This window comes from Callithrix jacchus, chromosome 14 (assembly GCF_049354715.1).
Source record: "Callithrix jacchus isolate 240 chromosome 14, calJac240_pri, whole genome shotgun sequence".
In the NCBI taxonomy this organism is placed as follows: domain Eukaryota; kingdom Metazoa; phylum Chordata; class Mammalia; order Primates; family Cebidae; genus Callithrix; species Callithrix jacchus.
This window is the reverse complement of record NC_133515.1, coordinates 21,935,057-21,961,105: the sequence shown is the minus strand read 5'-3', so window position 1 is coordinate 21,961,105 and position 26,049 is coordinate 21,935,057. Positions and strand designations below refer to the sequence as shown.

General features: G+C 43.2%; 1 protein-coding gene, 1 long non-coding RNA gene and 1 pseudogene across 4 annotated transcripts; 1 reads left to right on the top strand and 2 right to left on the bottom strand.

The window, feature by feature from the left end:
• Positions 1-93: 93 nt before the first annotated feature.
• Positions 94-16,019, top strand: SLC20A1 (solute carrier family 20 member 1). 3 transcript variants are annotated; one of them, XM_078348929.1, is made up of 11 exons: positions 94-166; positions 719-1,304; positions 1,464-1,604; positions 1,795-1,880; positions 6,321-6,417; positions 8,720-8,839; positions 10,973-11,242; positions 11,351-11,909; positions 12,515-12,700; positions 13,584-13,668; positions 15,041-16,019. In XM_078348929.1, exons 2-11 carry the CDS (start codon positions 983-985, stop codon positions 15,194-15,196), a joined length of 2,022 nt encoding a protein of 673 aa, XP_078205055.1. In that variant the 5' UTR covers positions 94-166; positions 719-982; the 3' UTR covers positions 15,197-16,019. The 3 variants fall into 3 exon arrangements, with proteins under 3 accessions (XP_078205055.1, XP_035127848.1, XP_078205056.1); XM_035271957.3 differs by having other exon boundaries at positions 94-307; XM_078348930.1 differs by lacking the exon at positions 13,584-13,668 and having other exon boundaries at positions 94-307.
• LOC128929580 (uncharacterized) lies at positions 4,592-9,967 on the bottom strand. Its single transcript, XR_008476223.2, has 2 exons — positions 9,774-9,967; positions 4,592-6,098 (listed from the first exon to the last, which is right to left on the bottom strand). It is a non-coding gene; the product is annotated as an uncharacterized LOC128929580 (long non-coding RNA).
• A 9,035-nt stretch (positions 16,020-25,054) lies between the features above and the next one.
• LOC100412195 (occludin/ELL domain-containing protein 1 pseudogene) lies at positions 25,055-25,818 on the bottom strand (annotated as a pseudogene).
• Positions 25,819-26,049: the final 231 nt, after the last annotated feature.

The following is a 26,049-nucleotide window of genomic DNA, read 5'->3' as shown; positions in this document are numbered from 1 at the left end:
GCCGGGGGCGGGGCTCCGGGGCCGGCGCGAGGCGCGGCAGGTCACGCGGGTCGCGGCGCCGGCTATAAGTAGGGGCCGGTGGCGTGCTCCGCTAGAGTGATGGCCGCTGGCACTCGTTGCGTGCTTGCTCTTTTCGGCTGCTGAGAGCCCTGCGGCTGCTTCCTGGGTAAGTTGTGAGCCCCGTGGAGCTGTCCCCGGTGCCGCCGACCCGGGCCGTGTGCTCGCCGACAGCAGGCGCGTGTGCCCGTGGCTCCAGCCGCCGCCACCTCGATCTCCTCATCTCCCGCTCCGCCCTCCCTTTCCCCTGGTGAGTAGTGGCGCCGCCTCGTAAAGGCTCTTTCTTCTCCCCGGGGCTGGGCGCGGACGCCGTGGCGCCGGCGGCGGCCAGCGTGGGTGGTGCGGCTTCTCGCTTCACCGCTGGCCGCCTTCATTCCGCCCGCCCGCGGGCCTTTTTGGCGGTCCCCGAGCGGCGCGCGCGGGAACAGCCCTTTTCCGGTTTTCGTACTGAGGGCGCGCGCGGGCTGGCAGCGCGGGGGCCGGGCTGGGCGCGCGCGGAGGCCCCGGAGCCACGTGCCCCGCCGTCTCGCGCGTCTAGGGGGAATGGGGTCTGGAGTAGCCCGCAGAGGGCACGGCGGGGCCCCGGGCGCATGGGTAGAGCCGGTGCCCCACTGGCCCTCCAGGGTCGTGCAGCTATTGTTATTTTCCCCCTTCCCCGCAGGATGAATTTGCGTCCTTTCTCTTCGCCATGGAATTCTGCTCCGTGCTTTTAGCCTTCCTGAGCCAAAGAAACCCCAGACAACAGATGCCCATACGCAACGTATAGCAGTAACTCCCCAGCTCGGTTTCTGTGCCGTAGTTTACAGTATTTAATTTTATATAATATATATTATTTATTACAGCATTTTTTGATACCTCATATTCTGTTTACACATCTTGAAAGCCGCTTAGTAATTCTCTTACTAAATAACCACTACTCTAGAGAATGGCAACGCCGATTCCCAGTATTACAGCTTCTGGTCCGTTGGTGGGCTGTCTATGGATGCTCATCCTGGGCTTCATTATTGCATTTGTCTTGGCATTCTCCGTGGGAGCCAATGATGTAGCAAATTCTTTTGGTACAGCTGTGGGCTCAGGTGTAGTGACCCTGAAGCAAGCCTGCATCCTAGCTAGCATCTTTGAAACAGTGGGCTCGGTCTTACTGGGGGCCAAAGTGAGCGAAACCATCCGGAAGGGCTTGATTGACGTGGAGATGTACAACTCAACCAGAGAGTGGCTGATGGCCGGCTCAGTCAGTGCTATGTTCGGTAAGTTCTTTTTGTTTTGTCCTCTTCGTGGTGGGTGAGCAAATTTGTATCATGGGTGGTTCCATTTTTGTGCTTAACCTTTCAGATTAACCTTTCGGAATGCACCACTTACCTAATAGAATTTTGCCATTTACTTAATAAAACTTGACTTTGTTTCAGGTTCTGCTGTGTGGCAACTCGTGGCTTCGTTTTTGAAGCTCCCCATTTCTGGAACCCATTGTATTGTTGGTGCAACCATTGGTTTCTCCCTCGTGGCACAGGGGCAGGAGGGTGTCAAGTGGTCTGAACTGATAAAAATTGGTATGTTTAATGTTCCGAATGGTGTCTTAATTTTTGTTTTTGTCACATGTTACCATGGTATTAGGTATGGGAGTATGTGTTCTCATGTGGAGGGACAGACCAAAGAATTTTGAACTCTTAAACATTTAAAGTAGCTTTTGGTTTCTGATTTTCATTATTTGATATTTTTTCTTAATGTGTTCTATTCCAGTGATGTCTTGGTTCGTGTCCCCACTGCTTTCTGGAATTATGTCTGGAATTTTATTCTTTCTAGTTCGTGCGTTCATCCTCCATAAGGTAACTCTCTCCCTTATAAGGTAACTCTCTCCCTTATGAAGACCTTTCATGGATCACACCCAGTCGGTTTCAAACCCAGTGGTACTTTTGCAGATGTGATTGGTGTATAGGTATGCGGCCTTGGAAAGTTAAAATAGTTCTTTGTTCTTTGTGCCTCTTGTATGTTGTGGAGTTCTCTGAAAGAAGCAAGTTTTTAATAAGAGGGCAGTCAGGGAAGAAAAATTGAATGCTATGATGTGCCAAGAAATAGGATAAACTGGGAGCAAAAAAATAAGGAAATTTATTTTGGGTGGCTTTGTATAGCTGTTTATAGAGTGTTTGTTTGAACCACCATTATATACAAGCTAATACAATGTATATAAGCTTGGAATTCAAGTCAGTATCCCCTGCAGCTTTTTTATTAAGCTGCCAGTTAAATGGGTCTCTGCAATGCTGATTATCATAACTAGTTTATAAGCTTCTAGATGTGAGTGACTTGATTCCAGTTTCTCAGAATAGGTGAAAAGAACCAGTTAAAGGTCGTTTTTGGCCAACAAAAATTTTTTTTTGAGGCAGCCATTTCATTTCCTGTCTGTTTGAAAATCCTTTTTAAGTTACCCAATAGCATTTCTTTTATCAAGAAGTCATGCTGGCTTCAAAATAAATGTAGACAAGGGATTATGTTGGCATAGGACTAAGTTACAGTAAGAATAAATGCATTTTTCTCAGGAAACAAAGTTGTCCTTTTTCTAAGGTGAATGGCTCTTAACAATCCATTGTAAGTTCTTAAAAATGTCCCTAAACTGTAGAAATCTGAGTGAAGGGAGATAGCATAAATCCCAGCGGATAAGAATGTATTCAGACCCACTTGTCTGGTCTAGTTCTAAGCTTCTCTAGGGAATGATTTGTCTTCTCCATAGCAGTTCTGTGACTAGAAAAGTGATTTACTAATCACTATTTTCCATAGCCAGAATCTGGCAGAATATAGCAGTTTAACACTTTGAAAACTTGAAATATTTCTAGCTTGGTATAATTGATAAGAGTAAACAGTTCATCGATATTTATGGATTTATAGTTTTGGTTCTGTTTCATTCAGCAGACAGGTACAATAAGCACCTACCTTCCCACACCCTACAACTGTAGTGTATGATACTAGGATGCTTAAATTAGAGGCTCACCAGTAGTCATGGACTGGATTTTTTTTTTGAGACGGAGTCTTGCTCTGGAGTGCAGTGGTGCAGTATTGGCTCACTGCAACCTCCACCTCCTGGCTTCAAGTAATTCTCCTGCCTCAGCCTTCCGAGTAGCTGAGACTACAGGCTTGCGCCACCATGCCCAGCTAATTTTTGTGTTTTTAGTAGAGACAGGGTTTTACCAGGTTGGCCAGGGTGGTCTTGATCTCTTGACCTCGTGATTTGCCCACCTCAGCCTCCCAAAGTGCTGGGTTTAGAGGCGTGAGCCACTGTGCCTGGCTGTCATGGACCGGGTTTTTTTAGTACTTCTATTAGAACCCTATATCCTGCTACTTAGCAGAGAGTCAGAAGCATTAGTAGGATCTCCTGTTGGGAATTCCCGCTTTATCAAGGTTTATACTGGCCCTTTGTTGATGATTGAGTAACATCATTTTGTTTTTGGAGTTGGTTTGTGTGTTTCACCTCCAGAAAACAAACTTAATTTCCCAGAGGGGGAATGGTGGTCCTCTGAGGTGCAAAAAGGGATTCTTAAGTGGCCAGAACCTCTCATCTGAGGAATGCATACTCCCACACTGTTACTGAGAGCTGAAGTTAGATATAGTAACTGATTTCTTAACCATATATTTTGTTTTTGTTTTCTGGGTTTTTTTTTTTTTTTGACATGGAGTCTCGCTCTGTCGCCCACACTGGGGAGCAGCCCAGCTAATTTGTAGTATTAACTGTATATTTTTCATGTGGGTATGAGAATGGGTATGATGAAATGAAGAATGATTGGCATAGTGTTTAAAGCAATATTGATGGACCGGGTGCGATGGCTCACTCCTGTAATCCCAGCACTTTGGGAGGCCGAGGCAGGCAGATCGTGAGGTCAGGAGTTAGAGATCATACTGGCCAACTCCATCTCTACTAAAATACCAAAAATTAGCTGGGTGTGGTGGCAGGCACCTATAGTCCCAAGTACTTGAGGCTGAGGCAGGAGAATTGCTTGAACCCAGGAGGCAGAGCTTGCAGTGAGCCGAGATTACACCACTGCACTCCAAACTGCCAATGGATCTCGACTCTGTCTCAAAAAAATAAATAAATAAAACAATATTGACTTTGAGGATCTTCCCCCACTCTGCGTGTACATGCACATACACTCTTGCAGGCCAGTTCTTCTCTAACAGGAGTTTTCAGGTGAGTGTGACTCTTTCCGCTTCTTTTTAGGAGTTAAATTTCAAGAAAATAGACTGGTAAGCTTTGGGGATCCTAACTGCTAAAATCTGAATATTTGACCATTAAGATACATTCCAACTCTTAAAAGTCTATCTTGGAAATTAAGATTAAAAGTACATCTTTTTATTTCAAAAAACTTCTTTTTAAACATTTTCTATTCTCTGAATGTTTGCTCCAAGCATGTTGGTAATTTGGTAGGGACAGACACAGTGGAGGTGAGGTGCTTCTGTTAAGGACTGGCATTGTACAGAAGGGATACTCCTCAGTGCTCCTGTTGAGTATTTTTAAATTCTAGTCAAAGAAAACAGGGCTTTTGGCATTCTCATGTATTATGAGAAATATATTTAGGTTATCTTCCCTTTTCTTTAGACAAAAACAGAATATCCAATATGTAAAAGTGAACTATTCTGGTGAAGGTAGGGGGTTATGTGAAGACCTTCTTTCCCATCCCACATGACTAGATAGATGATCAGGCATTCACATTATTTCCAGGTGAAGTTTTACTTGTGTGTTAGGTGGATCTGTACAAAGATGAGAGTCCTTTCTTGTACCTTTTTCCTAGGCTCTTTGGAACTTTTGACTTTTTTTTTAACTATGATCCTGTATTTCATAATAAACTTGGTATAGTAGTGTCATTCATTCCCTACCCCATCCCCAACTACTTTGTATAGAGAATACCTCAGATTTTTTTTTTTACCTCAGGGAATACTTAATTGGGCTATACTGTACAGAATAATAAATACACAGGCTGCTACTTCTGATAAGTCAATTACGTTTGATTTATAGATAATCCTATATTATGAAATAGTCTTTGAAAATCTGTAGAGAAGTCCCCACATAATGTCTTTAGAACACTAAAGGGTTTTAGTTTTGCGGTGTGGGAGTCTTGGGTTGGGTTTTTTGGAGCTTTTTTTCTTTGAAATGAAGTCTTGTTCTGTCACCCAGGCTGGAATGCTGGGCACTATCTCGGCTCACTGCAACTTCTGCCTCCAGGGCTCAAGCAATTCTCCTGCTTCAGCTTCCTGAATAGCTGGGCTTACAGGCACCTGCCACCACGCCTGGCTAGTTTTTTTTTTTTTTTTTGTATTTTTAGTAGACATGGGGTTTTGCGATGTTGGCCAGGCTGGTCTTGAACTCCTGACCTGAGGTCGTCCACCCTCCTCGGCCTCCCGAAGTGCTGGGATTACAGGCTTGAACCACCACGCCTGGCATTTTTTTCTTTTAAGAAGCAAAATCTTGCCCTGTCACCCAGGCTGAAATTTGATGGCCTAATGGTAGCTCACTGCAGCCGTGTCCTCCCAGAGTCTTGCTCTTTCACCTGGGCTGGAGTGCAGTGGTGCGATCTTGGCTTATCTCTGACTCCTGGGTTCAAGCAATTCTTCTGCCTCAGCCTCCTGAGTAGCTGGAATTACAGATATGCACAACCACGCCCAGCTAATTTTTTGTATATACAGGAACTTGGTCTTACTCCCTCCTATACTTCAATGCCCAGGATAGTGCTTGGCACACAGTCTGTTGAGTGAGTGGATGACCTTGTGTGCAATCAGTTTTTATCATTGGACTTCGGTAAAGCATTGGCATCTTTGTCAGATGTTTAGATAAGATGGTTGCCATAGGTATAGTCTGCATGTTGTATTTTTAGTCTTTGAAGGTATGAAGTCGTCAGGTAAGCAGCATCCTAACATAGTGTGTCTTGACATCTCTTACAAACGTAGAGTATAGCCTATCCTCAGTCATGTGCTCAAGTTTATGTTAGGGCTTTTTGGGTACCTTAGAATGTGGCTGTTGAAATCATTTTTTCAGGAGGTTATCAGTCACTGGTAGAGGTAGCCTTGTTATGAAAAATAGAAAAAAAAAAAAAAAACAGGTTGAAGTTGGAATTAACCTTCATAGGAAGAATTCCAGGAGCAAATGCAGGCCCAGTTGGCTTTGGAAACTGCTGGAGGGACAGTTACTGGCACTGTAATTCCCAAACCTACCCTGTTACAAGATTCTGTGGAAATGGGTTAACTTTTATAGCTTTTAAGATATTGATCTTAATGATGTTTTACAGGCAGATCCAGTTCCTAATGGTTTGCGAGCTTTGCCAGTTTTCTATGCCTGCACAGTTGGAATAAACCTCTTTTCCATCATGTATACCGGAGCACCGTGTAAGTACATATCAAAACATTTAAATGTGAATATAAAGTTGTTTACAAAACTTGCATTAAATGCCCAATTTACCCCTTTTTGCTTTACAGGGCTGAAATCTCCTAGAAGGTGGCTGGCCTGCGCCCATTTCAGAAGGCTGCAGGCTAGTGTATGCTGAGTTAACCTAGATAGTTTTTCAACCAAAGAGACCTGCTCAGATTCTAAATCACTACAGACCTTTCCTCTTTAGTCTTCACAGGATCCACGATAATATGACCTTCTCCTTCCCTTTCTCCTGTCTATACTAAAAATGCTGGAATTAATACTGACCTCGACTACTGAAGTCATTAGTTATATCTGGTCTTCAGTAATCAGTCGTTTAGGACTGGTTTGCTGGATAGTCTCATTTTTCTCTCCCAAATGGAGATACTATTGTTTCTAATTACTAAACTTCCGTGAATCTGCTTGAATGAGAAGAGTTGGGATGTTTACCACCTGCTCTAAGTGCACTTGGAAGAAGAAATCCATGCAGCTGAGAGGAAAAATAATTTGTGAGAATATAAAGGTTGAAATGTTGATTACTTTCATGTTTGGGACTAAGGCAAGGCATGGATTAAATTATGGTGCTACAAGTTTAATTTAGCAACTACAAAAGATTGGTAACTTGTAACTTGCAGGACAGTACAGTTTTGGTATCTAGGCTCATTTGGCCCTGATGGTCTGTGACTACGTAGGCAGTGACTTTTCTTCTTTATACTGTGACCCACTGGAAGAAATACGGGATACATGTGTATGTATATAGAGAGAAAGATAACTGAAATAGTGTTAAGAGCCGCTTATACTTAACTATGTGCTATGCACCCATATTTTCAAATTCTCTTTAGTTTTTTTTTTAAACATTTGTTGTGGCCCACTGAAATGATTTCAGTTTTGACTAATGGGTTGTGACTTGCCTCTTAAACCTCACTAAGTAGTTGCTGACCCTGGAGTTAGCTAAATGTTTGCATTTTTTTTTAAATCTTTTTTTAGATTCACAATTATGTGTGTGCATTTTGTTAGGTGGAGCTAAGTTTTAAATCTTGCTTTTATTCTTGGAATAATCAGGACCAAAACAGAGAACTTTAAGAAAATACCGTTCTTAGGAAATACTGAACTCTTATGTACTGGTGAGGAGAAGCAAACTCCTGACCTCAGGTGTTCCGCCTGCCTTGACCTCTCAAGGTGCTGGGATTACAGGCGCGAGCCCCTGCACCCAGCCAGTGCTTTGTTTCTGTCTTTAGTACAGACTAATGGTTTGGAGCCTACTGGCATGTAGGTGACAATAAAATCATGACTAATACTGCTCATTCTTAAACCACATGGGAAGTGTTGCTAGGCAAGTCTCTTTTTTTTAAGATAAGACTTGCTAGTGAAATTACCACTAAATTTTCCTTTTTGTGAAAGCAAAACTTTTTTTTTTTTTTGAGACAAAGTCCAGGCTGGACAATCTCAGCTCATTGCAACCTCTGCCCCCAGGTTTAAGCGATTCTCCCACCTCAGACTCCTGAGTAGCTGGGACTACCGGTGTGCGTCACCATGCCTGGCTAAATTTTTTTGTATTTTTAGTAGAGATGGCTTTCGCCACGTTGGCCAGGCTGGTCTCAAACTCCTGACCTTAGGTGATCTACCTGCCTTGGCCTCCCAAAGTGCTGGGATTACAGACATGAGCCACTGTGCCCTGCTGAAAGACAAAACTTTAAATTACTGACTTTTGATAGGAATTTTTGTTGTTTGTATCTTGCTTCGATACTGCTTTCAAGGAGATAATCTCTTTAGAGGATTTTACTGAAGGCCGGTGCAATGGATGTAATCACTTTTACACAGAATTATGTCAGCATGACAAATGTGACTACTGAGACATCATTCTTTTGACATTAAAATAAGTTTGTACGTGGTAGTGGAATATGTGGCAGTTATGATTACGAGCTAGGGAGTGGAACACTTTTCTTTTTCATAGCTAGTCACAGGTCCTTAGCATGTAATGATCCTTACTATCTTATAAAGTGAAGAAAGGAAGAAGGCTACTATGTTGAGGCATAGGACACGAGTCTCGCAGGTGTTCAGGTGGGCCAGGCTGGCGTGGGTTTTCAGATGATCATTGAGTTTTTCTCCCAAATTTGTATAGGCACTAGCACAGTGAACCCTGTGCACTTAAATCTGGCAGCAGCTATCAAGGGTGATGGGCTGGCTTGGGGAATCCCTTAGTCCCCAGAGGAGGGTTTACACATTATTGCAGGGGGCTGTTGCCCTGGGGTTTTCAAGATGCACCATTTTATCTCCTAGTGCTGGGCTTTGACAAACTTCCTCTGTGGGGTACCATCCTCATCTCGGTGGGATGTGCAGTTTTCTGTGCCCTTATCGTCTGGTTCTTTGTATGTCCCAGGATGAAGAGAAAAATTGAACGTAAGTAATAAGTTATAGCAGAAAAGTTTACTAATGTTGTGCTTATTTCTTTTTTGTTTGGTTACCTGTAAAAATCTACTAGGATAGGCCGGGCGCGGTGGCTCACGCCTATAATCCCAGCACTTTGGGAGGCCGAGGCAGGTGGATCATGAGGTCAAGAGATCGAGACCATCCTGGTAAACGAGGTGAAACCTCGCCTCTACTAAAAATACAACTATTAGCTGGGCATGGTAGTGCGTGCCTGTAATCCCAGTTACTTGGCAGGCTGAGGCAGGAGAATTGCTTGAACCCAGAAGGTGGAGGTTGCAGTGAGCTGAGATCGTGCCATTGCACTCCAGTCTGGGTAACAAGAGCGAAACTCCATCTCAAAAAAAAAAAGAAAAAAATCTATTAGGATAGATAGGCAAAATAAGAGATTTTAAAGGGAAATTTGAGAATATCGGTTTGTTGTCCAAACTGTGTTCTTAAATAGACTACATGACCTAAGACCTAGTGATAAAGAGTATTCAGCCTATGCTGTAGAGACATTAATTTTTTTTTTAGTGTTCCTTGGTCAGTTTCCAGTAACATGATAGATTCATACCCTACATTTACTGAGAAATATAAGGATACCTTAATGGAAAATAAGGGGTAGGTACAAGATATTTTCATAGAGGAAACATTTGCCCCAACTACTTCTGTGTATAACTTCAGATTCAGACACACAAAGCTAAGTCTAATGTGTACATGTTGTATATGGGCTAGAATACATATAGACATTGTATTTCAGTATACAATGCAAATACATATACAAACATACATTGCGTTTCTGCTAGAATTGTAACACAGATTCTAGAAGTAAACATTTTCAAGTGTCATGGTAAAGAATCATTTAGGTCATTACAACACACTCATAATTAAATACTGAGTAAATTTTGGTCAGTATCAGACTTACCTTAAATCTTGTATTTTTTTTCCTTAAAAGAATCATTTTCTGTCCTTTTCATCTATGTGAAGGCTGGGTTAGCCATTGCAAGTTTATCCTTTCAAAGCTGAGGGATGCACAGACTGCAGAGGCATTAGGAAGAATGCTGCGTCACCGCAGCTGAGTGGAGGAGCCTCCGAGAGGTTCTCTGCTAGTCTGGCTGTGCCAAGTGCACGGTGGGAACCAGGCTTTCAGGACTCTGTGACCTCATTTTCCCTTTCTGGGAGGAGATGAAACAAGTCTTGCTTTATGTTAGTCAGTCTGTAGTTTGAGGTGCCTGAATGGATAGGTCAGCATACGGAACACTGGCATGAGAGATAGGCAAGAGATACTCTGGTCTGCCTATGGGATTTAGAGCCATAAGGCACATCTCTGTTTCATAGAGGTGGAAATTAAAGTTGTCATCTTTTGTTCCCTGCATTGAGCTATGCCACTTTGCTTGAATTGATGGACTGAAATTGGAGAGAATCTTTTTTTTTTTTTTTTTTGACAGAGTTTCACTCTTGTTACCCACCCAGGCTGGAGTGCAATGGTGCAATCTCAGCTCACAACCTCTGCCTCCTGGGTTCAGGCTGTTCTCCTGCCTCAGCCTCCTGAGTAGCTGGGATTACAGGCGTGCACCACCATGCCCAGCTAATTTTTTGTAGAGACGGGGTTTCGCCATGTTGACCAGGATGGTCTCGATCTCTTGACCTCATGATCCACCCGCCTCGGCCTCCGAGGCATACAGGCGTGAGCCACCGCGCCTGGCGAGAATCCTCTTTTAAAAAGAATAGAATTGGGTATAGTTCAGATTTTTAGTTTCAGATTATCACCCCAGTGATTGAGCTACTTTCCACTGCAGAATGGGTCAGTAGGAGCTAAGAAGGGTTCTTATATCTGTAAAGGGTTGTAAAAATAAAAACATAACACGAATATGCTACAGAAGCCCGTAAAACCTAAAATATTTACAGAAAACGTTTGGGACCCCCGACATAGGGTGTTCTGCATTGCTGGTTGTTCCCAAGTGAGAGTTGCTGGCAAATGATAAAGCAGGCAGGAAAAAACGTTTCTGAAGTTCACATACATTGTTGTTTTGAGATGGGTTTTTTGGGGGTGGAAGAAAGGAGATGTGGAACAAGGTAGTATGGCCACAACCAAACCAAAAAAAAACCCTTTTTTTTTCCTAGGAGAAATAAAGTCTAGTCCATCTGAAAGCCCCTTAATGGAAAAGAAGAATAGCTTGAAAGAAGACCATGAAGAAACAAAGTTGTCTGTCAGTGATATTGAAAACGGGAATCCTGTTTCTGAGGTAGGGTCTGCCACTGTGCCTCTTCAGGCTGTGGTGGAGGAGAGAACAGTCTCATTCAAACTTGGAGATTTGGAAGAAGCTCCAGAGCAAGAAAGGCTTCCCAGCGTGGACTTGAAAGAGGAAACCAGCATAGATAGCACTGTGAATGGTGAGTTGGAATTCCTGGTTTCACTTTGTTGTCTGCAGTGGTGAGAAGGCTTACTGTTTTAGATTTGTTGCTTTTTGTATTGATTGTCACCTTGGTGATCTTGACTAGGTGCAGTGCAGTTGCCTAATGGGAACCTTGTCCAGTTCAGTCAAGCCGTCAGCAACCAAATAAACTCCAGTGGCCACTACCAGTATCACACTGTGCATAAAGATTCCGGCTTGTACAAAGAGCTGCTCCATAAATTACATCTTGCCAAGGTGGGAGACTGCATGGGAGACTCTGGTGACAAACCCTTAAGGCGCAATAATAGCTATACTTCCTATACTATGGCAATATGTGGCATGGCTTTGGATTCATTCCGTGCCAAAGAAGGTGAACAGAAGGGCGAAGAAATGGAGAAGCTGACATGGCCTAATGCTGACTCCAAGAAGCGAATTCGAATGGACAGTTATACCAGTTACTGCAATGCTGTGTCAGACCTTCACTCTGCATCTGAGATAGACATGAGTGTCAAGGCAGAGATGGGTCTAGGTGACAGAAAAGGAAGCAATGGCTCTCTAGAAGAATGGTATGATCAGGATAAGCCTGAAGTCTCTCTCCTCTTCCAATTCTTGCAGATCCTTACAGCCTGCTTTGGCTCATTTGCCCATGGTGGCAATGATGTAAGGTGAGTTGACATTGATCTTCATGTTGTTAACCCTATTTTTAAACCATTTATCCTTTTCATAAGCCTGTGCTTGTGGTAGTGGTACTACTAGCACTTATGGGACCCTGAATAATACAAATAGAATGAGGTAATAGCAGTCATCGACTTAATAAGACAGTACAGTTTTACTCTTCAGAGGAATTACAAAGAATGTTTTTAACTTTATTTCTGTAGATAATAGGTATCTTTCACAGAGAAGGCTTTTGTCTATCAAGATGAGATCCAATTCTTTGGTAGTGAATTGTGGGATGTAAGATGAATAACTTGAAAGCTTTTCATACAGAATGATTTTGTAGTTTGCTTTGTAAACTTTATTGGAACCTGAGAGTTGCTTTAAGCTGCCTATAGGAAGAAAGAGGCCACCATTTGCATGGTGCTCCCTCCACCAGAGCTGTGTTCATTTGTCTTTTGTGTATGTTGGGGTTCTATTTATATCCTTGGAAAGAAAAAGCCCTTTTGCTTGAAAGCTATGCTTTAGATAACCTGGTATGTCATTCAGCAAATTGGATCTTGCCAAGATCTAGTTCTGCCTGAAAAATTACTTCTGCTCTCTTTGTTTCTTCCAGCAATGCCATTGGGCCTCTGGTTGCTTTATATTTGGTTTATGACACGGGAGATGTTTCTTCAAAAGTGGCAACACCAATATGGCTTCTACTCTATGGTGGTGTTGGTATCTGTATTGGTCTGTGGGTTTGGGGAAGGAGAGTAATCCAGACCATGGGGAAGGATCTGACACCGATCACACCCTCTAGGTAAGTAGGTGGAGCAGGTCTTACAGAGGTCAGTACTCATTTTCTTCAGAGATGTAATACTGTCAAGTGCTAATGAATCTCTAGTTTAAAGTAACCAAGTTTGTTTAAGTTCCTGATGTTCTTATTGTCAATGTGTTCTTTTTAGATTTTACTTGTCTTGATCTTAAACATTTTGGTCAGACATTTTATCCATTCAGCTCCAGTGGTCTCTGAAGAAAATGACTTTTCTGAGAAAGCTGTGTGTGCTAAGAGTGGATAGTTATGTATACTTGCTTTTTATTTGTCTTTACTTGGGAGCTAAGAGTCATGTTTACCAAACTCTTCAAAATAAAAGTGCAAATTTTATTTAATAGTGGGCTTCCAGGGCCAGGCGTGGTGGCTCATGCCTGTAATCCCAGTACTTTGGGAGGCTGAGGCAGGTGGATCACGAGGTCAGGAGTTCAAGACCAGCCTGACCAACATGGTGAAACCTTGTCTCTACTGAAAACAGAAAAATTAGCCAGGCATGGTGGCACGTGCCTGTAATCCCAGCTACTTAGGAGGCTGAAGCAGGAGAATTGCATGAACCCAGGAGGCAGAGGTTGCAGCGAGCCAAGATCGCACCACTGCACTCCAGCCTGGGCGACAGAGTGAGACTCCATCTCAAAGAAAAAAAAAAGGACTTCCAGATAAATATGAAACTTGAAACCTTAGAATAAGGAAACTGGGCATCCCGTGGCTTGATTTAAATAAGGTGGATCTTAGGGGTTATAGCAAATAAAGATGTCAGTGGAGGTTTTGTGACTGAGTAGAAGAAAGCAGGACTGTGTTAACTTGAGAAGTAGTGTTAGCTTCTCAAAAAAGTCAAGCTGAATTCCTGACGAGAATCCTTTTGTGTCTATAGTGGCTTCAGTATTGAACTGGCATCTGCCCTCACTGTGGTGATTGCATCAAATATTGGCCTTCCCATCAGTACAACACATTGTAAAGTAAGTGTAATGTCAATGTGTGTTTTTCAAATGGTTTTTCTAATAGGTAGGGTTTAAAATTTACTTCTCTGATACTTGATTTAGAAAGTTTTACGTAATTGGAGTCTTAAAGAGTTCACAAATTTTTACAAGTGATTACAAGAATAAAGGCTTACACTGTACAATTTCTTGTGTCTATTCTTATTTAAGCAATTAAATATTCTCCCCAAATAATAGAAACATTCTTTTATGTGGAGCTTGCTGTAATTTTTGGTTACTAACCTCTTCCTTTGTTACTTAGCCATCCCTAAGTAACAAAGCCATCATTGTAGTGGCTTTATAATAATTTTTTTAAAAATCTTGAGTCATTTCTACTTGACACCTTTATTTATTTATTTATGAGTCAGAGTCTTGCTCTGTCCCCCAGGCTGTGGTGTAGTGGTGCGATCTTGGCTCACTGCAGCCTCCGCCTCCCAGGTGCAAATGATTCTTGTGTCTCAGCCTCCCAAGTAGCTGAGATTACAGTTGCCCGCCACCATGCCTGGCTAATTTTTGTGTTTTAGTAGAGACAGGGTTTCACCATGTTGGCCAGGCTGGTAATAAATTCCTGACCTCAGGTGATTGACCTGACTTGGCCTCCCAAAGTGCTAGGATTACATGCGTGAGCCACTGCGCCGGGCCGGCACCATTATGTTCTTTGTCTTTAAGGAAGCCATTCAGGGCAGGATGGGTGTATTCTTAGAAACTGGCGGTGCTTTAATTCTGGCCAGGTGGGTTTCTGCTACCATTGGTGGTGGCTTAAGGCCTGCTTCTAACAAGTCTGCGAGGCTTGCCAGAATGTTGGCCAGGCAGTTTATTTACAGAAGGCATGTATTCAGGGCCTCTCAGGATTGGAATACTGAGAAACGAAACAAATCTTAAGGTTGTTTAATGACAATATTATAATTATAGGAAAAGGAAGAAACTGGTTTTCTTAAAAGGATTGAAGTTGGTCCATTGTGGATCCTGCAGAGTCATCTGTTTGCTACCAGATAGTCTCTAGGCAGTCGTTTATTAGGTTTAATATCAGCCACTCTGCAAATAATCCTTGGAAGACTTGCAACTCAATTTGTTATTAAAAGCAGTGTTTATTCATTAAATTCTAGTGGCTTAGAAGGGGAAAAGAAATAGTTCTTGTGTCCTTTTACTACCGTTAGTATAGATTATGGTTGGATTTTCAAATTGCCTTCATTTTCCCATCTTTTTAACCTGTTGTAAACCAGCTTTCATGGATTTGTTCTTGTCCAGGGGTCTGGAGCTCCTTGTCCAAACAGTTTTAGCTGTCTGTTTGCCAAAATACCAGAATACCATTGGCACTTTAATAACGTGTTTCCTTGGTCTGTTTCTCTTTTAGGTGGGCTCTGTTGTATCTGTTGGCTGGCTCCGGTCCAAGAAGGCTGTTGACTGGCGTCTCTTTCGTAACATTTTTATGGCCTGGTTTGTCACAGTCCCCATTTCTGGAGTTATCAGTGCTGCCATCATGGCAGTCTTCAGATATGCCATCCTCTAATGTGAAGCTGTTTGAGATTAAAATTTGTGTCAATGTTTGGGACCACCTTAGGTATTCCTGCTCCCCTGAAGAATGATTACAGTGTTAACTGAAGACTGACAAGAGTCTTTTTATTTGGGAGCCAGAGGAGGGAAGTGTTACTTGTGCTATAATTGCTTTTGTGCTAAATATGACTTGTCTCAAAATTAGCTATGTAAAATAGCCAGGGTTCCACTGGCTCCTGCTGAGGTCCCCTTTCCTTCTGGGCTGTGAATTCCTGTACATATTTCTCTACTTTTTGTATCAGGCTTCAATTCCATTTTGTTTTAATGTTGTCTCTGAAGATGACTTGTGTTTTTTTTTTTTTTTTTTTTTTTATTTAAAACAACCATGCAGAGCCATTTGACAGAGTATGCTCTGCTTTGTTGGTTTCACCAGCTTCTGCCCTAACATGCACAGGGATTTAACAACAAAAAAAATATAACTAAAGCTTCCCTTGTAGTCTCTTATATAAGTAGAGTCAGTGGTACTCTGCCCTCCTGTCAGTAGTGGCAGGATCTATTTGCATATGTGGGAGCTTCTTAGAGGGATGAGATTCTTTGAACACAGTGAAAATTTAAATTAGTAGTAACTTCTTTGCAAGCAGTTTGTTGACTATTATTACTAAGAAGAAGTAAGGAAAAAAGCCTTTTGGCAATCTTCATTATTTCTTTTAAGATTCCTGGCAGCGTGGGATGGATGAATGAAGTGGAATGTGAACTTTGGGCAACTTAAATGGGACAGCCTTCCATGTTCATCTGTCTACCTCTTAACTGAATAAAAAAAGCCTACAGTTTTTAGAAAATTTGTCTCATGGTTTTTATTCATATTTGAATCGTTTGAATCATCTGGGCTCCTGATCAGTTAGCCTCATGTCATTCTTAGGAGATGTGACTATCTTAACAAGTGAGAGTAGCTGTCCACCTTAAAGCTCCTCACGCCTCCCTGATAACATTTCTTGTGTCCCCAGAATATGCATGACATTACTCCATAGGGACTGTTGCAGCAATTTGGCATTTTCCCTTTTAGTAGCGCAGCCTATACACTTCTATGTTAGCACATATAGGGTTTTTTTTTCAATTTTTTTCTTTTGATACTTTTCTTTTTTGAGATGGAGTCTTGCTCTGTCACCCAGGCTGGAGTGTGGCTGCATAATCACAGTTCACTGCAGCCTCTTGCCTCCCAGGTTCAAGCGATTCTCCTGTCTCAGGGCACCTGTTATCCCAGCCTCCCAAAAAGCTGGGATAACGGTCCCACCACCACATCTGCTAATTTTTTAGTCGAGACAGGGTTTTGCCATGTTGGCCAGGCTGGTCTCAAACTCCTGACCTCAAGTGATCCACCCACCTTGGCCTCCCAAAGTGCTGGAATTAGGCATGAGCCACTGCGCCCAGCCTACTCATGGTTTTTAACAGCCAAAAAGATTGACTTGAATGGACAACTTTTATTTTACTATTTTATGTAGATTGTTTTTAGCTTTCACATTACTGTTAACTCGAACAGTGTGAAGGTTGGGCAGCAGCCCCCCATGCAGTCCAAAAGCCATATATAACTTAACTCTAAAAACTTGACTACTGATAGCCTACTGTTGACCGGAAGCCTTAGCAATAATGTAAACAGTTGTTAACACATTTTTACATGTTATATGTATGTATTATATGCTGTATTACAGTGTAAGCTAGAGAAAAGGAAATATTAAGAAAATCAAGATATATTTACTATTAAGTGGAAGTGGAAATGGATCATAAAGGTCTTCATCCTTGTCATCTTGAATTGACTGAGGAGAAGAGGAAGGAGTTGGTCTTGCTGTCTCAAGGATGGCAGAGGTGAAAGAAAGTGCATATAAGTGGATTCTGCAGTTCAGGCTAGTGTTCAAGTGTCATCAGTACAAGGAAAGCAAAAATGAGTGGGCGCAGTGTGCATCTAAATTTTGTTTAAAAGTTCTCAGTATTGGATTCTTCAGTCATGACCCGTTCATTATCTTTTTACCCTTGATCAGAAGTTAATGAAAAGTACATTTCTTGGTAAACTGAATTGATAGTTCCTGTCCTGAGAGTGTGAGATAATACCTTTAAATTTTGAGTTGATTCAGAGTCTTTTACTAGAAACCAACACTAAGACTGTAACACAGGGTAAGCAGTGCCTAGTCTGACCTGTGCCTGAGATGTTAGGCCACTGGCTGGGTACATGCCGTTTTACCCTGTTGTCAGGTTAATGATCTTGCAGTGGACTTCATGAATGTTCACCATTTAGTATCAGGCCTTATACTAAGTTTTTTACATACCCTTAATCCTCATGGCCTTTTGTGGTAGATCTTATGCTGATTTTGTACATGATGAAACTGGCATGGACAACTTCTATATTTGCCCAATATCTTAAGTTAGCAGAGGATGGACGTTAGCTGTAGCCTTTGGGGCTGGCTGAGACTAGCTCTGTGACTTGTTACTTGAGGGAAGGGAGGGGAGGGGGCTGTTGTAAAGGGCAACTGAACATTAAGCCTTGAACTGAGGGCCTGGGAGAAGATCTCAGAGTTCAGGCACTGCCTTCCCTTTGTGTTGGAGGACTTCACATAAGCCCAGAACCTTTCAGAGCCCAGTGATGACATGGAGAAGAGGACCCTCCCTGGCATTTACTCTTGGCTCAGGAGAAAACAGCTGAAAAAATACTTAGACCAAGTTTGTCCAGCTGAAGACAATTCTCGTGTGGCCTAGGGAAGTAAAAAGATTGGACACCCCTGACTTATACTAAGGATGTGTTTCTGTAGGAAGAGCAGGTAGACCTGGGGAAGAGGAGCCCCTAGAGCTAGGAAGGGACCAGAGGAGAGTTTATATTTCTACTTCAGTTGTCTGCCATGGGGCAGGGACACATGCTGGTGAGTACGCTGGCTCTTTTTTTTTTTTTTCCTTTGACATAGACACTGCCTTTTCTTTTTTTCAGACAGAGTTTCCCTCTTGTCACCCAGGCTGGAGTGCAGTGGCTCAATGTTGGCTCACTGCAGTCTCCACCTCTCTGGTTCAAGCGATTCTCCTGCCCCAACCTCCTGAGTAGCTGCGATTACAGGTGTGCACCAACATGCCTGGCTAATTTTAGTAGAGATGGGGTTTCATCACATTGGCCAGGTTCTCAAATTCCTGACCTCAGATGATCCACCTGCCTTGGCCTCGCAAAGTTCTGGGATTAAAGGTGTGAGCCACCTCATACAGCCAACATTGCCTTTTCTTAACCAAAAGTTTAGTTTTTTAAAAAAAATCAAGGTTGTATGTGCAAACTGAAGAGCCAGCTGGTCCAACAAGGCTTGTAAGAGAAACAGGTCTGCCAACATTTCCCTTTCCTGAGGCAACTATTTTCAATTCTTTTGTTATTAGCCTCTGTGTATCTAAATAATACGCTTGTGTTACTATTTCCCTCTCGCATATTTTGGCTGAGTGTGGGTGACACTTATGGGACTACTGGTCCTTTGTCTTGGGTACAAGTTCTCCACCAGGGGTGACTTGCTGTCCCCAGTCCCCATTTCTGATTCTGCCTTATCCCATCTGTGGCAATATTTGGAGACATTTTTGTTGTCAAAATTGGGAGCTGGTACTGACCAGAGATGCTGCTATAAGCATCCTGCAGTACACAGGGCAACTCCACAACAGAAAATCCCTGGGCTGAAATGTCAGTGGTGCTGAGGCTGAGAAACCCTGACATAGGGTGATCTGATTGGGCTCTTTCCTTGGAGGAACCCCAGAAAAGCCTCAGAAGGCTAAAAGCCTGACTAATGAAAGTTCTAGGGCTCAGTGAGGAAAGTGGTTACCACATATTTTAACCTCGCTGTTTTCAGCCTAGACAGCCCTTCCTTTGGGTGGCTCCAATAGGATGGGTTTAGTTACCACAGTTAAGGTAAATAATACCAGTCCTCTGATAACACGGTTCACATTTCAGTTACTGTGGTCTACTAACTGAGTTACTATAAAGCAAAGTCTCCAGTGTTAGCTCTTCAGTCCACAGATCACCTTTAGAAAATAATGGGCACATCATGAGGCGTGATCTGTCATCACTTCCTTCAAAGTCTGTTGGTGATTGGCTACTGTGCATCTATTACTCAGTTCACTCCAGATGAGAAAACTTTTGGTTGTGTTGTCTTCTTCTAGTGGGAGAGTTATTACTGTAGACTAACTTTCAGTGCTACTGTGGGATTATGCTCCAGTTCTTCTGGGGGCTTGAATAAAAATGAAAGTTTGCTTTTTACCATCAAACACAACTTTCATTAATCCAACCAATGCACAGAGAGATAATTTTGATTTGTGTTTTTTTGAGACAGAATCTTGCTCTGTTGCCCAAGCTGAAGTATGGTGGTGCGATCTCAGCTCACTGCAACCTCCCCCTCCCAGTTCAAACAACTCTTCTTCCTCAGCCTCCCGAGTAGCTGGGACTACCACCACGGCTGTGAGTGCCACCACATCCAGCTTTTTTTTTTTTTTTTGAGACGGAGTGTCACTCTGTCACCCAGGCTGGAGTGCAATGGCACAATCTTGGCTCATTGCAACCTCCAGCTCCCAGGTTCCAGTGATTCTCCTGCCTCAGCCTCCTGGGTAGTTGGGACTACAGGTGCACATCATGGTGCCCAGATAATTTGTGTATTTTTAGTAGATATGGGGTTTCACCATGTTGGCCAGGCTGATCTTGAACTCCTGACTTTGTGATCCGCCCGCCTTGGCCTTCCAAAGTGCTGAGATTACAGGCGTGAGCCACTGTGCCTGGCCACACCCAGCTACTTTTTATATTTTTAGTAGAGATGGGGTTTCACCATCTTGGCCAGACTGGTCTTGAATGCCTGACCTCAAGGGATCCACCCGCCTTGGCCAGGCTGGTCTTGAACTCCTGATCTCAAGTGATCCACCTGCCTTGACCTCCCAAAGTGCTGGGATTATAGGCGTTAGCCATAGCACCTAGCCATTATTTTGAATTTTAAAGCTCATTATAGTCTACGAATTTTGGATAGGCCATTGATGTTACATCCAGAAATCTTGCAATTTTTTTTGTTGCTGTTGAGATGGAGTCTCTCTCTATTGCCCAGGCTGGAGTGCCTTGGTGCTATCTTGGCTCATTTTAACCTCTGGCTCCTGGGTTCAAGCAATTCTTGTGCTCCAGCCTCCTGAGTAGCTGGAACTACAGTCATGTGACACCACACCTGGCTAATTTGTTTTATTTTTAGTGGAGATGAGGTTTCACCATGTTGGCCAGGCTGGTCTCGAACTCCTGGCCTCAAGTGATATGCCTGCCTCAGCATCCCAAAATGCCAGGATTACAGGTGTGGGCTACTGCACCCAGCCAGATCTTGCAATTTCTTTAGCTGAAGTTTGGAAGAAATTGAAAGCATCGTGGCAGAAATTAATAGTAATATTCAATGTGGTAGAAGCTTACTATGCTGCAAGTCACTTTGCAGAATTCAAATTACACATAAATTGAGTTATATTTGACCATGGAAAGGTTGATCAGGCTGCTGTTTGAGAGATTCTACACAGGCAGCCAGAGGAACTTAGTGAAGGTAAATTTACCAAGAAAAATGAGGAAAGTTATTGTGGCAAAGAGAACACGTGTCCCAGAGGAGGTAATGCTGGCAAAAACTTCACATTAACAGACATCTTGGAGTTAATTTAAAACACGGAGAGCCTAAAGGGCAAAATACTGGATGCTGATCCAAAAATGCTTAGTCCCAATATTTCGAATGTTTAAAATTACAGGTACTAAATAAATAATGGTTTTGCTATTTTTAAATTTCCCTGTACATTTGCAACACAGTTCGTTTCTTTTTTGAGACGGAGTTTCACTCTTGGTGCCCAGGCTGGAGTGCAATGGTGTGATCTCAGGTCACTGCAACCTCTGCTTCCCAAGTTCAAGTGATTCTCCTGCCTCAGCCTCCCAAGTAGCTGGGATTACAGGCATTCACCACTATGCCTGGCTAATTTTGTAATTTTAATAGAGACGGGGGTTTCTCCATGTTAGTCAGTCTGGTCTCGAACTCCTGACCTCAGGTGACCCACCTGTCTCAGCTTCCCAAAGTGCTGTGATTACAGGCATGAGCCACCACGCCCGGCCTTATAACACACTTTTAAATGTTTGGACAAAGATTTTTAAGATTCATAGGTCTGCTGCTGATTAGATGTCTTTGCAAGGCTTGAGCTTGTATGGTCACTTTTGTGGACTCACATCTGCATGCAAAGTGAGGACTGCCTGTATATTACTGCCCTCAACTCAGTCCACTATTTCCCAATCCAGGGACCTTTTACTCTACCCTTTATAAAGTAAACTTCTGGCCTAATGCCACATAGAAGACAGATGCCCAACATTCCAACATGGAGAAAAGGATCCTAAGGCTTGACTGCTGTTGCTTTATTATTATTATTATTTATTTTTGAGACGGAGTCTCACTCTGTCACCCAGGCTAGAGTGCAGCAGTGTGATCTTGGCTCACAGCAACCTCTGCCTCCCGGGTTCAAGTGATTCTTTTGCCTTAGTCTCCTGAGTAGCTGGAATAACAGGTGTGCACCAACATGCCTGGCTAATGTTTGTATTTTAACTAGAGACAGATTTTCTCCATGTCGGCCAGTCTGGTCTTGAACTCCTGACCTCACGTGATCTGCCCACCTTGGTCTCCCAAAGTGTTAGGATTACAGGTGTGAGCCACCGCACCGGCCCTACTAATTCTTTAATATCATCTGATACTCCAACCGGTCAAACTGCTTCTTAGACTTTCAGTCTTACTGGTTGTAACCTATCCTTTGTTTCTCTTCCAAGTTACTTGAGGCTCCAACTTATGAGCCTTTTAGTGGCTAGCTTAGCTTCAGCTTTCTGGGGTTGGCCAAGTCTTTCCATCTGCTATCTGAGCTTCCACAATTTTGAGGTTTTGTTTCGTCCCTTGCTCACTATGCCTCTACTAAATTCCCTTACTGCCCTAAGGGAGTGAAGGTAAATGTTTCAATATGTCTTTACCTGGAAATTCTTGACTAGTTGGAACTTTAGTAGTATGTATGTATGTATGTATGTATGTATGTATGTGTGTATTTATTTATTTAGAGACGGAGTCATGCTCTGTTACCCAGGCTGGAGTGTAGTGGTGCAATCTCGGTTCACTGCAACCTCTGCCTTGCAGGTTCCAGTGATTCTCTTGCTTCAGCCTCCTGAGTAGCTGGGATTACAGTCGTGTGCTACCACACTTGGCTTTTTTTTTTTGCATTTTTAGTAGACATGGGGTTTCACCACGTTGGCTAGGCTGGTCCTGGATGCCTGATCTCAGCTGATCACCCACCTCAGCCCCACAAAGTGCTGGGATTACAGGTGTGAGCCACTGTGCCCAGCTTTAGTAGTATTTTTAAAAAGTGAAATATTTATTGGAATTTTTACATTGAAATTAGGTATAGAAAGTAGAGAATGGGCTGGTACAGTGGCTAACGCCTGTAATCCCAACACTTTGGGAGGCCGAGGAGGGCAGATCGCTTGAGGTCAAGAGTTTGAGACCAGCCTGGCCAACACGGCGAAACTCTGTCTCTACTAAAAATACAAAAATTAGCTGGGTGTGGTGGTGCACGCTGGTAATCCCTGCACTTGGGAGTCTGAGATAGGAGAATCGCTTGAACTCAGGAGGCAGAGGTTGCAGTGAGCTGAGAGCACGCCACTACACAACAGCCTGGGCAACAAAGTGAGACTCAGTCTCAAAAACCAAAAACAAAAATAAAAAAGAAAGTAGAGAATGAAAGAATCTTGCTTGCTTTCCTGTTTCCCAGTCTCATTATTCAAAGGAAACCACTGTCAATAGTTTTCAAACCTTCATAAGCATTTTGTTTATGCATATGTGTACATATGCACACATAAATACTTGCATGATCTTTCTTTCTGAGAGATGAAGCTGTTTATTTCTTAGTAAAGCCCCTATATTGTTTAGAAATTAAACAGTTTCTTTCACAGAATAAATAACAATTTTGAGTCATCTGGTTAATCTCCCGTAGTAGCTGAGAACTAGATATTTAGGTTGGTGCAAAAGTAATTGTGATTCTTGCCATTGAAGGTAATGGTCAAAACCACAATAATTTTTGCACAAACCTAAATAGATGTTACACACTTGTGCATGTGTTTACCTGCAAGTTACCATAAGTGTTACAAGCTGGAGCTAAACTTTGGGCCAAGCTAGTGCTTTCAACAAATAATTTCCTGATTGGGGGAAATAAAAGGATTTGTTCTCACTGTATACCTCTTTCACCTTCATGTAATATAAAGCGGCTTAAAGACCAAAGGTACAAAGTGAAGGCTCACTCATTAAAGCTGGTTGTAGTGTTCTCTGTAAAATCTAATGGTGTGGGGACGCCTAGTCTATGGAAACACTTTCTCCATTGTAATGTTTGTGCTAGGTATATAAAGCAAATATCTTAGTAGCCAGTGGTTTTCTCTTGGCTCACACCAGAATCTTATTTTGTGTTCCAAATTTTATTGAGGTTACTGAACTGATACCCCATAGTGTGAAAGTTGTTTCTCTTTTTAACACTGTTCTCTGCCTTTATGTTTACCTCTCCTTGAGAGAGATCTAAATTCTTCTAGCTTCCATTGTTTTGCCTGAGATACAATGAAGTACTGTATTTGAAGAGCACAGGAGGGTCAGCTAGCTGGAGATTGTGGAGGTGCTGAGACAAAACTTACTTTCTTGACAGGTGGAGAATTTTGAGACATTATTAATAGATTTTAAAAACAACTATTAAAATAAAACATTAGAGCTGCTCACTGACAGTTGTACTTACCTTTCTAGTGATCAGGCTTTTGTGTAAATCCCTTTTGTTGCTGGAGTTCTTAGTTTCATTCTAACACACTATGGTGTACTGGAGAATGATACTGCACTTGTTAAAAGGAGCAAGATGCTTATTTTCTGGGAACTGCTGAAATGGTAGCAAGATCTGCCCTCCCAGGATATTGTTGCCGAAGACCTAGATAGCAGGTCTCTCCTTCCCATTCATTCTATTTCTAGAAGCAAGCAAATGTTCTCTAATTGCAGGCTTGGGATGAATGCCTCAGCAGTGTTTCCTGCTGTGCTAATTGGAAAAATATAATTTTCAACTAACTGTGTCCTCCTTTGCAAAATAGTAGTTGGCATCCCGGTTGCCAGTTTGATTCCTAATGTGGACTAGTACTTTTTAGTTTAGCTCTGAGGATAATAGACCTTTGGAAATCCCAGGGAGAGCTGTGCTGTCTACAAGGACCATTAGAGAGCTCACATAAACCCAGAAGAACAAGTGCCTATTGATGTCTTTTTCTAGGAGTCTTTATTGAATTAAATTTCAATTAAAAAATTTTGGGGGGCCAGGTTCTGGGAATAATAAGCGTACTTTTTTTTTTTTTTTTTTGAGATGGAGTTTTCGCTCTTGTTACCCAGGCTGGAGTGCAATGGCGTGATCTCGGCTCACCGCAACCTCTGCCTCCTGGGTTCAGCAATTCTTCTGCCTCAGCCTCCTGAGTAGCTGGGATTACAGGCACGCGCCACTATGCCCAGCTAATTTTTTTTTTTTTTTGTATTTTTAGTAGAGATGGGGTTTCACAACGTTGACCAGGATGGTCTCGGTTTCTTGACCTCGTGATTCACCCGCCTCGGCCTCCCAAAGTGCTGGGATTACAGGAGTGAGCCACCGTGCCCGGCGTGTGTGTGTGTGTGTGTGTGTGTGTGTGTGTAATACATGTTTATTTCACTGAAATGAAGAGCAGGACCTACTTCCAAGGAACAGGTTGAGATCTGGAGCCCCTGTAGGGTCAGAGCTAGATGTCCTAGAGAAGGAAGTCCTGGGAGGCCTGCCCGGAGGAGGGGCTGTCAAAGCTGAGTCCAAAATGAAGAGGCATTTGCAGTTGTGGAGAAAGCTACCCCTGGTAGGGCGAACTGCAAGAGGAAAGACTGAGAGATACCAAGAAAAGCCAGGAACCTGCATCCCCACGTGTACCTCTGCCTGTCTGCAGGGGCATTCAGAAGTACACAGAGCCCTCACTGTCTCCTCGGTCATCCAACTTCTGGATCTGGGTCTTGAGATGCCTCAGTTTATGCTTCAGGTAGTGGCAGCGAGCCTGCTTGTCCAGGAAGCCAGAATCCGTTTGCTTCTTCTCAAACTCCCTCCAAACTCGGAATGCAACTTGGGCCTCCTTCTGGCTTTGGGGTGGGGGCAGGGAGCTCAGCCGGGCCTCCAGCTGCCTGAGCTTTGCCTGTGCGCACCCCACCTCCCGCTGGAGCTCCAAGTACTCTCCGTACTGGTCCTGGAACACTGCGGCATATCGGCTCCGTTCCCTCGCACTGCTCACCCGTGGGTACTTAAAGCTCATAGTCGGGCACTGGGTGGGGTCTAGGCGTATGCCCCTTAGGGATGGCTCCAATAGGCTTCTTGGTGCCCAGGAGGGCCTGGGAGAGCAGCTCATCCTCAAACACAATCGTCTTCGGCCTTGCCTTGTGGGGTCCCGGCTGGGGCTGGCACGGAGGGCGGGGGGTGCTGGTTTTGAAGTCTCGAGGCATCAGTCCCTGCAGCTGTCCCAGCGTCTGGGGCTCCAACCCTTGGTCCGTTGTCGGAGAGGCACTGGCGTCCCGCTTGTGCATTAACTGCAGGCGGAATAATAATACTGTCCATTAGTTGAGCAGTCCTGTGATGGACCTTATGATTTGGGACGGAGGTTGATTTTCTTTCAGTTAAGGTCTTGGATTTTGGCAAGCTTCTCATCAGCCTAAACGTGTGGTTGGCCTTGCCAGCTTTTTGGTAAAACTGTCAGCTTGGGAGTATAGATTTGGTCAGAATAACTTCTGTTTAGACTTTTTTTTAAGAGTGGTTGTCTTGTTT

Coding starts and splice junctions, on each gene's coding strand:
- SLC20A1 (XM_078348929.1), top strand. CDS start 983: ATGGCAACGCCGATTCCCAGTATTACAGCTTCTGGTCCGTTGGTGGGC. Junction 1,305..1,463: donor CTCAGTCAGTGCTATGTTCG/GTAAGTTCTTTT, acceptor ACTTTGTTTCAG/GTTCTGCTGTGTGGCAACTC. Junction 13,669..15,040: donor TCAGTACAACACATTGTAAA/GTAAGTGTAATG, acceptor TTTCTCTTTTAG/GTGGGCTCTGTTGTATCTGT.